The sequence below is a fragment of the Pelodiscus sinensis genome, chromosome 18, assembly GCF_049634645.1.
Source record: "Pelodiscus sinensis isolate JC-2024 chromosome 18, ASM4963464v1, whole genome shotgun sequence".
NCBI lineage: Eukaryota > Metazoa > Chordata > Testudines > Trionychidae > Pelodiscus > Pelodiscus sinensis.
The window spans coordinates 31,412,609-31,428,818 of record NC_134728.1 but is presented as its reverse complement, the minus strand read 5'-3'; the positions used below and the strand labels follow the sequence as shown (position 1 = coordinate 31,428,818).

The 16,210-nt window shown below is 46.8% G+C and overlaps 1 protein-coding gene across 13 annotated transcripts in view; it reads left to right on the top strand.

Moving 5' to 3' along the window:
• CEP250 (centrosomal protein 250) overlaps window positions 1-16,210 on the top strand; it is a 168,035-nt gene that overhangs the window by 28,879 nt on the left and 122,946 nt on the right. For 12 of the 13 annotated variants that reach the window (XM_075901439.1, XM_075901443.1, XM_075901444.1 and 9 more), the window contains 3 exons: window positions 7,748-7,909; window positions 8,547-8,725; window positions 13,625-13,807. In XM_075901439.1, the coding sequence (XP_075757554.1) occupies window positions 7,748-7,909; window positions 8,547-8,725; window positions 13,625-13,807 (524 nt within the window). Of the gene's footprint in view, window positions 1-7,747; window positions 7,910-8,546; window positions 8,726-13,624; window positions 13,808-16,210 lie in introns of those variants that run through there. The other variant, XM_075901447.1, reaches the window with a different exon arrangement.

The window sequence follows — 16,210 nt, the reverse complement described above, 5'->3', positions numbered from 1 at the left end:
GGCTATGGAGGGCAGGACAATCGCTCTTACTGCTTTGCAGGTCTCCCTGGACGCGGTGGACTCAGCCGCCAGGACCATGGCCTCTGTCATGGTTATGCGCCTCAGTGCCTGGCTGCAGGTATCTGGCATACTGACAGATGTGCAGTCTACAATTCAGGACCTCTCTTTCAAGGGAAAGGCCCTCTTCTTGGAGCACACAGACTCCAGGCTGCACACTTTGAAGGACACTAGATCCACTCTCTGGTCGTTGGGGATTCACACACTGGCCCCTCAGAGGCAGCACCTCCCCTATAGACAGCCGGGCAGAGCACAATTCCAGCCTTCCCGTGGGGATCACTGGAGGCGTTGGCGTTGGGCTCCCAGTGGGGGCACAGCGGCAACATCTTCTTCAGCCTCCAATTGCACAAGGCGTTGCGGCCCGCGGCCGGATAATGTTAGGGGAGTGGGTCAGCCTTCTTCTCAGCAAACCAAGCCACTGTTTTGAAATCACCTTTGAGGACTGTGTGCCAAGCCCCCTCCCTTCCCCCCTGTTTGGGGACAGATTATCCCACTTTGCCACAGCTTGGTCTGGGGTCACGTCGGACAGATGGCTGCTCGACCTGGTAAAGATGGGGTACTCCATTCCCTTTCTGGGTTCCCCCCCTTCTTTCCCTCCCTTCCCATTCCTCCTCAGGGACCCATCTCATGAGGATCTCGCGCTCCTTGAGAAGGGAGTTATAGAAAGGGTCCCCTCCCATTTGGAGGGCAAGGGGTTTTATTCCTGCTATTTTGTTATCCTGAAACCAAAAGGTGGGCTTCAGCCTATTCTGGACCTCAGAAACCTCAACAAGGAACTGAGACACAAAGTTCAGAATAACCCTGGCCTCCATCATTCCGGTTCTGGAGCTGGGCGATTGGTACGTGGTCCTCGATATCAAAGACGCTTATTTTCATATAGCAATAAGACAGAATCACAGGAGATTTTTACGTTTCATAGTGTCCCACAGCCACTTCCAATTTACTGTACTCCCTTTTGGACCGTCTGTGGCCCCCAGAGTATTTACAAAATGTATGGCAATGGTGGCGGCATTCCTCAGGACTCATGGGATCCAGGTTTTCCCTTACCTGGATGTCTGGTTGATTTGTGGGTGCTTCCAAGCGCTGGTGGTAGTGCATGTAAGCTTTACAATTACCCTCTTCCGGATGTTAGGGTTTATGCTGGACGAAAAGTTGATGTTGACCCCCCCCTCCCCAGCAGGACAGAGTTTTGTGGGAGCTCTCCTCAATGCCAGGGTTTCGCGAGTTTTTCTTCCCACAGTCAGGTTCAATACTATACTAAGCATGGTGAACCACCTCAAACGTCTCTTCCCCCTCCTCCCTCCCCACAGCCCGTACCTGTATGAGGTTGCGGCATGTATCTATGTCGTTCGCCATGCCAGCCTAAGGCTATGGCTTCTCCAGGCTTGGTTGGCGAGTGTTTTTGACCAGTCCACAGCCCACTGGGATGTTCTCCTCGCTGTCCCTCTGTAAGTTGTCAGGAAGAAGTAGGTGTTAGTAATGGATGCTAATATCTTTATGGCTGACTTAGAACAACGTTTCCTCAACTCCCGTCCCCTTTTACTCCTTCGCTACTTACGCTACATCAATGATATCTTTATGATCTGGACGCATGGCCAAGAAACACTGGAGACATTCCACAGAGATTTCAACAACCTACACCCCACCATTAACCTCAGCCTGGACCATTCCACACGAGAGATCCATTTCCTGGACACCACAGTACAAATCAACAATGGAAAATTAGACACCACCCTCTACAGAAAACCCACTGACTCATACAGTTACCTACATGCTTCCAGCTCCCATTCAGCACACACCATACGATCCATCATCTATAGCCAAGCCCTTGGATACAACCGCATCTTCTCTAATCCCACTGACAGAGACCAGAAACTTCAGGATCTCTACCAAGCATTTATAAACCTCAACTACCCACCCGGAGAAATAAAAAAGCAAATTGAAAGAGCCAAACGAATACCTAGAAACCATCTACTACAAGACAGACCCAAGAAAACCAACAATAGAACACCACTTGTCATCACCTACAGCTCCCAACTTAAACCTGTCCAACACATTATCAATAAATTACAGCCTATACTGGAACAGAATACTAAACTCCAAGAAGCTCTGGGAGACAGACCCATAGTCTCCTATAGACAACCACCTAACCTCAAGATGATTCTTACCAACAACCACAGGACATTCCACACTAATACCAACTCTGGTACTTTCCCTTGCAACAAACCCCGTTGCCAGTTTGTCCACACATTCACTCTTGTGACACCATTATTGGGCCTAACCAAGTGATTTATGAGATCAAGAATACATATTCCTGCGCATCCAGAAATATAATCTATGCTATCATGTGCCGAAAGTGTCCATCTGCTATGTACATTGGACAAACATTTCAGACACTTCACCAAAGAATCAATGCCCACAAAACAGACATTAGACAGGATCACAAAGAAAAAACAGTTTCTTGCCATTTCAACCAGAAAGGACACTGTCTCAATGACTTAATCACATGCATCCTACTTCAGAAGACTTTCAAATCTGCACTTGAAAGGGAATCCTCTGAACTGGCATTCATGCTAAAATTCGACACTCTCCTCAGGGGGCTGAACAAAGACCCAAACTACCTTACCCATTACAAAGATAGCTTCCCCAATTATCACCTCTAATATCATTAACTGTCAGGCATTTACCTTCCTTCCCCCCCCCATTCCCTTTCTGTTCTGAAATGTGATTTGTCCTTTTCATGTGTGTTCATTTTTTTTTAATTGTGTCCTTTGGTATATATGGTTGTGACTATTTTCTTCCACTATTTGATCTGAGGAAGTGGGTCTGGCCCACGAAAGCTCATCATCTAATAAACCATATTGTTAGTCTTTAAAGTGCTACATAGTCCTATATTTTGTTTCAGCTACACCAGACTAACACGGTTACATTTCTATCACTATTCTCTTAGAGGAGAATCCATTGATAGAGATTCTCTAGGCTGTGCTCAGAAAGAGAGGAGGGGAGAGGGCAAACCATGGGCCAGAGCAGACAAACAACCGCATATAAAGGAATCCAGTGCATCAGGGAAGGGTAGACAAATAAACAGTGGCAGTTTTTTAAAGTGCTTCTACATAAATGCCTTCTCTCAAGGCATCTAGATAGACTTGTGTGTAGTGCTGGAGAGGAGCCGGTGGTCGTGGTACATGTAAGTACCAATGACGTTGGGAAGGGTAGGAGAGATGTCCTGGAGGCCAAATTTAGATTGATAGGAAAGAGATTGAAATCCAGGACCTCTCTGGTGGCATTCTCGCAAATGCTTCCAGTTCCACGTGCAGAGTCTGACTAATCAGATGGATGAACAAGAGTACCTCGTATTAAAGGAGGAGATTGACATAATAGGCATCACTGAAACCTGGTGGAATGAGGAAAATCTGTAGGACACAATCATACTGGGATATAAAATATATTGGAAGGTTAGAGCAGGCTGTGTTGGTGGCGGGGTGCCACTGTATGTGAAAGATAATGTAGAATCAAATGAAATAAAAATCTTAAATGAATCAACATGTTCAATAGAATCGCTATGGATAGTAATTCCATGCTCCAATAATAAGAAATTAGCAGTAGGGATATATTATCGACCACCTGACCAGGACAGCGATACTGACATTGAAATGCTGAGGGAGATTAGAGAGGCTACCAAAATAAAAAACTCTATAATAATGGGGGATTATAATTATCCCCATATTGACTGGATACATGTCACCTCAGGAAGAGAAGCGGAGATAAAATTTCTCAATGGCTTAACTGACTGCTTCTTGGAGCAGCTAGTGCAGGAACCCACAAGGGGAGAGGCAATTCTCGATTTAGTCCTGAGTGGAGTGCAGGGTCAGGTCCAGGAGATAACCGTTACAGGACCGCTTGGGAATAGTGACCATAATATAATAACATTTAACATTCCTGTGGTGGGAAGAACACCTCAGCAGTCAGCATCCTGGCATTTAATTTCAAAAAGGGGAATTACACAAAAATGAGGAGGTTAGTTAAACAGAAATTAAAAGGCACAGTGACTAGAGCCAAATCCCTGAAAGCTGCATGGAAACTTTTTAAAGACAGGGTGGTATTGATATGACCGTCACTTATTTGTATCGTGGACTTGGTCTTTCTGAAATTACACACACACCTCTGCTAGGTGCAGGGCCTTCTCCATGGCAGGAAAGCTTTCCCTGCAAGTCTTGCACCTGTTCCTCGAGGTCCCTCGACCCATTGTCCTTGTCCACCAGGGCAGAAGCCTCTTGCATCTCTAGGTCTATCTACATGTTTTCCTGGGTCCTTTCTGTCCCAGTCCCTTTATTTCTCTCACCACCTATTGTGTGGGGAGATCTCTTTCAGACAAGCCTTGCTCTCTATTGGGCCATTATCATGACTTTGGCTTTCATCCTAGCCCCTTCTTTCTTAGCTCTTTCTTCTTTTAAGAGGGCACTGGCTCTTTAGGTGGCCAGCCTTCTGGGCACCTTTTGCTCTTTCACAATTGGGGGCCTTACTGTGTCCCCTCTTTTCCTTAGGTTCCTCTGGGCTAAGCCTTTGTAATATACCAGGTTATCTGGTGGCACTACTGTGTGTGTGTCAAATCAGGACAAATTGCTCAGAACCAGGGCTACTTACAGCCCGATTTGGGGTTCTCTTCTATAAGGCACCAAACCAATCTCACAGAGCACTTGAGCTGCCACACTAGCCAGCAGGAAGTCTCACAGGCAAAACTTCCTAGATGCTCCAGTGTTCCCTGTGCCACAACCAGAACCACTCCTTCTGCAGGTGAAAGGTTATAAAACCAATCTCACCAATTCCAAACAGGTTCTCCACATTCCAAAGGACCATCCACAGTCCCAGGTCAGTTTATACTGTGGATCTTACCCAAAAGACCATGCTGCACCAATCCTTTAGAATCTAAGGCTGTGTCTACACTCACGGCTTCTTGCACAAGAACATCTTGCGCAAGAAAACGTCCACACTGCCATGTGGGAGGTGTGCTTTTGTGCAAGAACACACATGGCAGTGTGGACGTGATCTTGCGCAAGAAAGCTCTGATGGCCATTTTAGCCATAGGGCTTTCTTGCGCAAGAGCTCCTGCGCAAGAGGGCTTACACCTGTTAAAAAAGAGCGTAGCTCTTGTGCAAGAAGTCCTCTTTTACCACGCCGTACTAGACTAATCGAAAACATTCACTCAATATGCAGCAGCAGTCAAAAAAGCAAATAGAATGTTAGGAATTGTTAAAAAGGGATAGAGAATAACTTATTGCCTCTGTATAATCCATGGTCTGCTCACATCTTAAGTTAGGTACACCATTTCTACCCATCCTGGCTAATAAGCATCTGATGAAATGGTTTTTTTCCAAGAAAACTTATTCCCAAATAAATGTGTTTTTTAAGGTGCCACATGAGATGTCATTTTTCTTTCATAATGCCATTTGCAAACTTTGGTTGACTGGCTGTTCCTTTTAAGTTACCTTCCCTGCTGTTTTCCCAGCACAGAAATTTGAACCTGAGATCTTTGCATAGACCAGAGCTGGGCAATAATTTTTGGTGGGGAGAAGCTCCATGATTTTGGAAAGTGGTCAAGGGCCTCACTTTTCTCTGGGGGCTCATCTAGACTATGCTAAAGTGTCGAAAGAGGATATACAAATTCCGTGATTATTCCCCTTTATTCAGCTCTGGTGAGGCCACATCTGGAGTATTGTGTCCAGTTCTGGGCCCCGCACTATAGAAAGGATGTAGATGCATTGGAGAAGGTCCAGTGGAGGGCGACCAAAAATGATTAGGGGGTTGGAGCGCATGACCTGTGAGGAGAGACTGAGGGATTTGGGTTTGTTTAGTCTGCAGAAGAAAAGTGCAAGGGTGGATTTGATAGCAGCTTTCAACTTCCTGAGGGGAGGTTCGAAAGAGGATGGATAAAGGCTGTTCACAGTAGTGATGGATGGCAGAACACGGAGCACTGGTCTCAAGTTACAGTGGGAGCGGTCTAGGTTGGATATTAGGAAAAACTATTTCACTAGGAGGGTGATGAAGCACTGGAATGGGTTCCCTAGGAAGGTGGTGGAATCTCCATCCCCAGAAGTTTTTAAGTCTTGGCTTGACAAAGCCCTGGCTGGGTTGAATTAGTTGAGATTGGTCCTGCCTTAGGCAGGGGCTGGACTTGATGACCTCCTGAGATCTCTTCCAGCTCTGATTCTGTGAAGAAGATATGCTAATTCTCATGGAATTTGCATATCGTCTTTCGATGCTTTAGTGTAGTCTAGATGAGCCCTGGAGGAGATGTAGGGTCTAGGATGGAGGTTGGGTGCATAGTGTAAAGGACTGGGGTGCAGGAGACAGTATGAGATCTGAGAGGGAGTTTGATGAAGGAGGGGGGTGGTGACATGGGTCAGGGAATTAGGGTGTAGTGTCAGGGAATGAGTATGGGTGCAAGAGAGGATTCTGGCCTGGGGGAGGGGTGCAAAATCTGTGAGGGAATTGTGACCTGGGAGAAGGGGAAAAGGATTTAGACTGCAGAGGGCTTGGGTTTTGGCCTGGGGGAAGAGAATGGGGTGCAGAGTCTGGGAGGATGTTTGGGTGCAGGAGAGGATTCTAACCTAGGGGAGAGGAGTAGGAGGGGGTACAGGATCTGGGAGGGAGTTGTGACCTGGGGCAAAGGGGTGCAGAGGATTTGGATGGTGACCTAGGGGTGAGAGTTGGGGTACAGGAGGGGCTGGGGTGCCAGAGGCAAGCTCTGGCTGGAAGGTACTTATCTAAGCATCTCCTGGCCAGTATCCCTGCAGCACCCCCAAGGCAGGGTGGACTCCCTGCCTGCTGCAGCCCCCAACTGCTTGAAAATGCAGGCTGCTCCCTCCATGTGGCGCACTCAGCTTCAGGAAGGGGAAGAGACTTGCATTGCCCCAATCCCCAGGCCAATCTCTTAGCTCCTGTTGGCTAGAAACAGTCAGCCAATAGGAGCTGAGGATTGGGCTGAAGGTGGGGAGATCACACAGCCTCCTTCTCCCTGCATGGCAGAGAGCCCATGGATTATGCCTTAAACCGTGGCAGCTGCGTGCCTGAGGGGACCCGGTATGGTGGTCTCTAGGCTGGATCCAGTGGCTTGGTAGGCCGGATCCAGTCCCTGGGGCGTATTTTGCCCAGCCCTGACATAGACTGTCATGAAGCTTCTTTGGCCAATTCTTACGCCTTTCATACTACTGTTTCAGAGTAATTATGCTAACTTGTTCTTCAATTACTATATACTCCAGAATTCATCAATTGCTTTCTCCTCTGGGGAGAGTTAATACTATTTTTCATAGTTTTGGTCACTAGAGGCCTGATTGTTACATTAAAGGTCTTCGTACCATTTTTTTCTGCATAAAGAAACCTTAAAGGAGGCAGAAACAGTACCTGCAAATCACAAGAAGCTGAGCACTGGGTAAAGCAAGCCCCCAGACGGCCTACAGTGTAGGGAATACAAACATAACATCCATTCCTGTCCCTGCTTTATCACTTATTCTGCAATCATTCATATCTGAAATACAGGAGGTCATGGCCACCAGAGCCAATCTTCCCTGTTGTCTTAAGTCATTTGGCCTATACCTTCTGACTAAAGGTTGGTGTGGAGGAGGAGGGAGAACTGGGTGAATATGAGAGAGTTTCAGGAGGGAAGAAGTAACAGCTTGCTCTTGGGTTTCAGGCAGTGTTAAATGATACTGACAATGCAGTCAGCATTTCATGGACTGAGAGGTCCCAGCATCCTGAATCCAGCAACCTCTCCTTATTGCTGAGCTCCGATGACATGGAAAGGGCTGTCGTTCTGGTGCATGAAGCATTGTCCAGGAGGTGCCAGGCAGTACAGGTGAGAGGGATCTGGTGCAAAACTCTCTTGACACTAGTAGCACTGCCAGCCTACTCTGTCTGCCTATGCCTCATTCAGCATTTCTCCCCCCACTAATTCCTGTTTTCTAGCCATTCTTCACTCTACATCAGTGTTTCTTAAACTTTTTAAGACTGAGAACACCAAACATTTTTTTTAATGGGGAACACCAAGGATTTTTTGTTGAGAGGAAAAAAAATAAGGTTGGGGAGGGGGGGAAGGGTCGGGGAAAAGTTATTGAGGAAATAAAAGGTTGCCTGTCCCTTTAAGGGTGGCCATTTTGAATTCTGTTCTCCGCGGCACACCTCCGACTGCCTCACGGCACACCAGTGTGCTGCGGAACACAGTTTAAGAAACACTGCTCTGCACTGAGACTGCCTCTTCTTTGCCCATGCTCCTTCTGTAATTCTTCCTCCCACACTGGATGTCAACTTTTGCCCTTTTGTGATCTGTTTCTCTCCTGACTCTCCTAGCTGATTGTGTTTGAACTATCTCCTTGTACTCTTCAGCGGCTGTTGCCCTCACGCATAATTGTTGACCACCTCCCAGCTGGTCCACCTGGTCCTATCCTCTTAGTCCCTTCCTGCTCACATACTCATTCCACCTCTTCCCCTGGCAGGCCCTAAAGGAGCAACTTTCAGCCAGCCAGGACTCTGTCCATTCTCTGCTACATCAGCAAAGACAGCAGGAAGAAGAAAGCAAGATGCTGAGGCAGAGGTTTCAGAATCTGGAAGAGAACGAGAAGACACTCAACAGCCAGACGCAGCACCTCCAGTCCCTGGTGGAAACTCTCAGCAGGTCAGCCTTCTATCCTTCCACATCCTAAAGGAAATCTGTTAGCTGCTTTGGGATGTCAATAACAGTATTTGGGCTAAGAACTTTCTGTGACAGGCTCAGCCCAGGTGCCACTTGGCACTGGGGTACTTCTGAGCCCTCCAGATCCACCAGCCTGGGGGTTTCTTTTAACACTGTACTGCTGTGACAAGTTGCAAAGCTCTCTCTAACCTGCCCCTTCACCAGCATACATCCAGATAGGGACATAACCAGTGGCAGCACATGGAGGCAGGTTCTTTATCCAGCTTCTGCAAAGGAAAGCTTCAGCTAGGCACTTCCCAGTTCCTAAGGCAAACAACCTCTCTGGAGTCTTAAACCCAAAATTAAACTTCTGCTGCACTGGGAACTGTACGCTGCAGGATCATGAAATTCACGCCTTCCCTTAATGTGGAGAAGAATATGCAGCAACATTCTCCCCCTATGTTGTGATTCCCATACAGTGGATTTAGATAAAACAAAAACAGGTTTATAACTACAAAAGATAGATCTTAAGTTATTGATAAGGGAGAGTGAACAGGTCAAAGCAGATTATCAAGCAAAAAAGGCAAACTAAGCTTAATATAATAAATAGATATATGGGGCAAAGATCTGCTGTTCATATCCAAAGTAATGCTGCATACTACAGATTAAACAAAACAAAAAAAGAAGTAGGACCGCTAATTACTAAGGATGGAGTGGAGGTTAAGGATAATCTAGGAATGGCCCAATATTTAAACACATATTTTGCTTCAGTCTTTAATGAGGCTAATGAAGAGCTTAGGGATAATGGAAACATAACAAATGGGACTAAAGATATGGAGGTAGATATTACCATATCTGAGGTAAAAGCCAGACTTGAACAGCTTAATGGGAGTAAATCGGGGGGCCCAGATAATCTTCATCCAAGAATATTAAAGGAACTGGCACATGAGCTTGCAAGTCCATTAGCAAAATTTTTTAATAAATCTCTAAACTCAGGGGTTGTACCATTTGACTGGAGAATTGCTAATATAGTTCCTATTTTTAAGAAAGGGAAAAAAAGTGACCAGGGTAACTATAGGCCTGTTAGTTTGACATCTGTAGTATGTAAGATCCTGGAAAAAATTTTGAAGGAGAAAGTAGTTAGAGACATTGAGGCTAATGGCAATTGGGACAAATTACAACATGGTTTTACAAAAGGTAGATCGTGCCAAACCAACCTGATCTCCTTTTTTGAGAAAGTAACGGATTTTTTAGATAAAGGAAATGCAGTGGATCTAATCTACCTTGACTTTAGTAAGGCATTTGATATAGTACCACATGGGGAATTATTGGTTAAATTGGAAAAGATAGGGATTAATATGAAAGTTGAGAGGGTGGATAAGCAGCTGGTTAAAGGGGAGACTACAGCGGGTCATATTGAAAGGTGAACTGTCAGGTTGGAGGAAGGTTACTAGCGGAGTTCCTCAGGGATCAGTTTTGGGGCCAATTTTATTTAATCTTTTTATCGCTGACCTTGGCACCAAAAGTGGAAGTGTCCTGATAAAATTTGCGGATGACACAAAGTTGGGAGGTATTGCCAATTCAGAAAAGGATCGGGATATCATACAGGAAGATCTGGATGATCTTGTAAATTGGAGTGATAGCAATAGGATGAAATTTAATAGTGAGAAGTGTAAGGTTATGCATTTAGGGATTAATAACAAGAATTTTAGTTATAAGCTGGGGACATATCAGTTGGAAGTAACGGAGGAGGAGAAGGACCTCGGAGTCCTGGTTGATTATAGAATGACTATGAGCCGCCATTGTGACATGGCTGTGAAAAAGGCTAATACGATCTTGGGATGTATTAGGCGAGGTATTTCCAGTAGGGATAAGGAGGTGTTAGTGCCATTATACAAGGCATTGGTGAGACCCCATTTGGAATACTGTGTGCAGTTCTGGTCTCCCATGTTTAAGAAGGATGACTTCAAACTGGAACAGGTACAAAGAAGCGCCACTAGGATGACCCGAGGAATGGAAAACCTGTCTTATGAAAGGAGGCTCAAGGAGCTTGGCTTGTTTACCTTAACCAAAAGAAGGCTGAGGGGGGACATGATTGCACTCTTTAAATATATTAGAGGGATAAATACCAGGGAGGGAGAGGAATTATTTAAGCTTAATACCAATGTGGACACAAGAACAAATGGATATAAGCTGGCTAGTAGGAAGTTTAGACTTGAGATTAGATGAAGGTTTCTAACCATTAGAGGAGTGAGGTTCTGGAACGGCCTTCCAAGGGAAGTAGTGGGGGCAAAAGATCTATCTGGTTTCAAGATTAAACTAGATGGGTTTATGAAGGGGATGGTTTGATGAGATAACATGATCTTGGTAACTAATTGACCATTCATTATCAGCGGGAAATAGGTCAATGGAGGGATGATAGGAGTTACTATAGAGAACTTTCTGGGTGTCTGGCTGATGAGTCTTGCCCACATACTCAGGGTTTAGCTGATCGCCATATTTGGGGTCGGGAAGGAATTTTCCTCCAGGGTAGATTGGCAGAGGTCTTGGAGGTTTTTCGCCTTCCTCTGTAGCATGGGGCACAGATCACAGCTGGAGGATTCTCTGCATCTTGGGGCCTTCAAAGTATTTGAAGGCTTCAATATCTGAGATATAGGTGAGAGGATTATTCTAGGAGGGGTGGGTGAGATTCTGTGGCCTGCACTGTGTAGGGGGTCAGACTAGATGATCATAATGGTCCCTTCTGACCTTAAAGTCTATGAGTCTATGAGATTATTAAGGGGCAAACTGCACTTGCTTACAACTTGGAATTGCTAGGGTGTTGCATTCACAGATTAGATATCACTTTAGCCTGGATTCAGTACTTCTCCCAGTGCAGTCTTTCCCCCTCCCTCCCCCCCAGGTATTTCCAAGAGTTGGCTTGGATAGGGAATCTGTGAAGAACAAAGTTGATGTCAGTCCCTGGCCTTATATTTTTTGCATGTGTTGGGAATGCTTAGTCTCAAAGCTTGGTTCCCACATCAGTCAATGGTGAACCACTGCTACCCCAAGATTAAGTCCAGCACCATGTTATCTGGTCACATGTCCCTGTAAGTGTCACAGCAGCCATTATTCAAAGGCTGTTTTGTAGTAGTATTACCATTTAAACGGAACATGGATAAGCATGAGTTTATTGGTTACTGTAATGGTAACACATGGACTCCCAGCCCTGCTCCTGCGGAGCCAGCAGCCACCTTGTGTTGCTGCTTCTGCATTGGAGGTAGTAGTGGGATAGCATCCGGCTCCTAGGTAGCTGGCTGCTGCCCTGCGTTGCAGGCTCTGAAGTCTAAATCTTATACTGGAGAGCTTGTAGTGTAGCCGGCGCCCTGGGTATGGGGCCGAGAGCCAGTTCTTGGCCTGCCTAGCTGCTGGCTTCACTCTTGGGGGCAGAGAAGGGGCTGGCTTCACTGCAGGCTCTGCAATATAAGCTTTATACTGCAGAGCTCACAGCATGTAACTCTAACTGCTGAGATTTTCAGCAGTTACATGGTTACTTAATTACAGTAAAACTCCGATGGTCCGGCATCTGTTGGTCCGGCACTCCTGATGGTCTGGCACTATCAGGAACCCGGAAGTGCTCTAGGCAGCCAGACCATTGGAGCTGCTCTGCCCCCAGCTTCCCAGATTCAGCCGCTGCTAAAACTGACCAGCGGCTGAATCGGGGAAGCCGGGGGCAGAGCAGCTGGGGTGCTGCCGGTTTGGTCCCGTAGCGCTGCCCCTCGGGGCTGCGAGACCCAACTCGGCAGCACCCCAGCTGTCTCCGATTCAGCCCCTGCTGAAACTGACCAGTGGACTCCAGGAAGCCCGAGGCAGAGGTGCTCTGCCCCGGCTTCCTGGAATCAGCCCCTGATCAGTTTCAGCAGCGGCTGACTTGAGTACACCTGGGTTGGTCCAGTAGCGCCGAGGAGTGGCGCTGCGGGACCAACCCGGCAGCACTCCAACTGCTCTGCTGAATCAGGGACGCTTGGGGCAGAGCCGGACTATCGGAAGGGGGGGCTATGAGGGGTTTGGAGTGGCATCCCCTCCCACCCCAGACCCCTTATAGCTCCCCCTTCCGATAGTCCGGCAAACCTGATAATCCTGCACCCCCTGGGTCCTAAAGGTGCCGGATTATTGGAAGTTTACTGTAACCGCTTTTTAACATTCCTAGTTTGTAGTGTTCTCAGGAAGGCTCCCCAGCTTCAGAAAGATAAGCTTCTTCTAAGCCTTGTTGTTCTCTCTAATGGCTCATTGCCTTGAATGGGCCCTTCCCAGCTGACTAGACCGAGTGCCTTGTTTAGTGGGCATTCATTTGTAATACATAGTCAATATTCCTAACTTCATATCAAAATGATACATGCATATAAATAGGATAATCCTGTTCAGAAAATCATAATCTTTTCAATATCTTGCATAAAACATATTGATTACATAATCCTATCATAATAATATCGATGTGAAGAATATAGGGTGTAGCCTCACACTCTCCAGCCCCATAGTGTGTCTGTCTTTGCTTGTCAGGTTAGTCTTTCCCCGTTACTGGCAATTCATGCTTATAGCCATGACCCCTTGCTCTTGGTGCCTGAGGGAATTGGAGCTGCCCAAGTACAGTGTGTGTCCAGTGCAACCTCTGCCACCCCTTAACTAAGCTCCCCAGGTGGATCCTGCATCCCCAGATTGCACAGAAGCCCTCTGTTGAGCACTGCTTCCCACTGAGTGAGAGCTACGGCCTCTCCAGACCCTTTCCCCCACACCTCAGTTGCCAGGAGAGGAAAAGAGTTTTCACGTGCAGCAAGCACATCTAGTTCCATCCTAACTGTTGTGGATGGGATCTGCTTATGCCAGATTCTCCTTGTCCTGCTGACTGGGTCCTGCCTTTTTCAGTGACCGTGTGAACCTGGAGAAGTCCAGGGAAGAGCTACAGCAACAGCTGAAGGCATCCGAGGAGGAGGCTTGGCGTTTGCGCCGAAGCAATACTGAGCTACAACTGAAGGAAGATTTGGCTCAAGGGGAGAAGGAAGAGCAGCAGCTGGAGATGGAGAGGATCCTTCAGGAGAGGGAGCACCTGTGAGCTGTGATCCCTCCACAGGGCAAGGGGGGTTACTGTGGGAGCATGCTGGCAATAGTGGCTGAGAGCTGGACATGCTAGAGATGGGTGGCTGCACAGGCATGGACGTGGAAGTTAGCAGCTGAAGGGAAGCACCAGGGAAGGGAACATAGAGTTGAGTTGGGATGGCTACTACAATTGGTGGCTTTTATTTCCATAATAATAGATTATTGCTAATCTTCCTTGTAGCTGTATTCCTTCCTCCCTTCTTTTCACAGTTGGTCTTTGGAGGGCAGGATTTTTATTCGATCATCCCTGCTGGCCTGACACTTCAGTTTTTGCTTACATGAAAATGGTTCTTCCCTCCAGAGATTACTCCTCATTTGTTCTCTCTTTTCCCTGGGCTCACCCATTTTAGTGAGCCTGTACTGGGTAAAAATGCACTAAAAGCAGTGGTTGCTGCAGCTCTGGGCTTTTGAGACAACTTGTGAGAACCTGCTGAACCGTGTTCTCTTCTTTCACCCAGTGTAAATCAAGAGTAACTGCCCAAAAGACAGTGGTGTTACACCCATGAAATACTAGTGCAAGCAATGGGAGAATCAGTTCTTTTGTCTTGCTGTCCTTGGCTTTGTACAAATAGTGACGCTACCAGTAGTTAATGAGTCCTGCATGGACGAGGAGTGTGACTCAGTACAAAGGAATGGACTGAAAAAACCCTTTTGTTCTGGATTTTAATGCTACACTAGAAGATCACTGGAACAGGCACTATAAGATATCCAAATCAGTAGACCTAGCTTATATCTGGCTCAGCTGTAGCAGTCCAAACGGCAGAGTGACACATGTAGTGTAACTGCAAGGGGCTCAGCCACTTCTCCCTGTTCAATACCATAATTCATGATTTTACTTTGCAGAGATCACTCTGTGCAAGGGTCCCATGCATCATATGGGGTAGGTGAACAGGAAGTCACTTTGTATATAAACTATGCATTTACAGGAAACTAGTATGTACCTGAGTATTAGTATTTTTGAGATCCCTGTAACCCCACTGCAACTTCACAGAATCATAGAAGGTTAGGGTTGGAAGAGACCTCAGGTGGTAATCAAGTCCAACCCTCTGCTCAAAGAAGGACCAACTCCAACTAAATCATCCCAGCCAGCGTTTTGTCAAGCCTGACCTTAAAAACCTCTAAGAATGGAGATCCTATCACCTTCTAAAGAAACAAGGCTTCACCACCCTCTTAGTGAAATAGTTTTTCTTCTTTGAGTGGTGTCCCCTTGGTCACTCCATTGTAGGTGACGGGTCATTCTTGGAGCCACAGATTGGAGCTTTTCAGTGCAGCTATCAGCCGAGCTGCGCGTGGGCCTCACGTGTGCATGCTGCTCCCCCTTCAGTTCTTTGCTTACTGCCCTCAGTCATGGATGGAGCTCCTCTCTTGCCTCTGGTGTTTTTTCTCAGATTATTTTTCTTCAAATTTAGTAGTTTTATTAGGTCTAGTATTGTTTTCTAACTACATACGTTTATTGCTCTGTTTAAAAAAAAAAAGGGCTTGCCAGGGTTTAAGAAATGTGAGGCACAAGGGTATCCCATGCATATGCTGCTTGGGCAAGGCTCATTTACACAAAAATGTGAGCATAGTCTCAGTCTTACCGCGAGAGCCAGAAAGGACAGAGAGCTTCAGCCCTGCATGATTCTATTTGAAAAGGCTATGCAGCCCTCAGAGGAGCCGAACCATCCCGACCTCCCAGGGAGGCTAATGAGAAAAGGGCTGCTTCTCCACTGCAAAAGTGCCCAAAGAAGAGAACCTTCCCTGCAAGGTCCCTCTTGTCTGTCCCGTCTCTGAGGGTTGCAAGGGAGATGAACGCGGCATCTGTGGGTACAGTGGCACCGAGACTTCCCTCCAGCACCGCCTCCATTGCTGCATGATTCGCTCATCAGCACCAGAGAGACCTCAAAGGCAATCCCCAGCACCGGCACTAGCATGTGACCTGGTGCTGACTAAGAGTTCGGCACAGACGCCTAAGCTCACACATTGCAAACCACTAGTGCTGGCTCTCAGAGAGCCAACACCTGACACAATGCTCCCCCTATCCAGAGTCTCAGCATCCGACGAGGACGTGTTGCATGACTGCCAATCACCACTGCCTGAACTTGCTTACATCCCACTGGCACTGTGTAGGGACAGAGTGACAGTCCTCCCTCCCTCCATATGACTCACCAAGATTATTGAGCTCTGTCGGGCTATCAGAGCGCATGGGATTTAGAGAAGATTATAGGAGGAGTGTTTTCTCTCCACAACACTCCTCTCTGACTGCATCTAGGCATTACTACTATCACTGTGATAAACATCACTCCACATGTTACTCGCACTGAACATCCTTGCCCCACCACACATTCCCTACCGTGATCGATTCTGAGAAGGAAG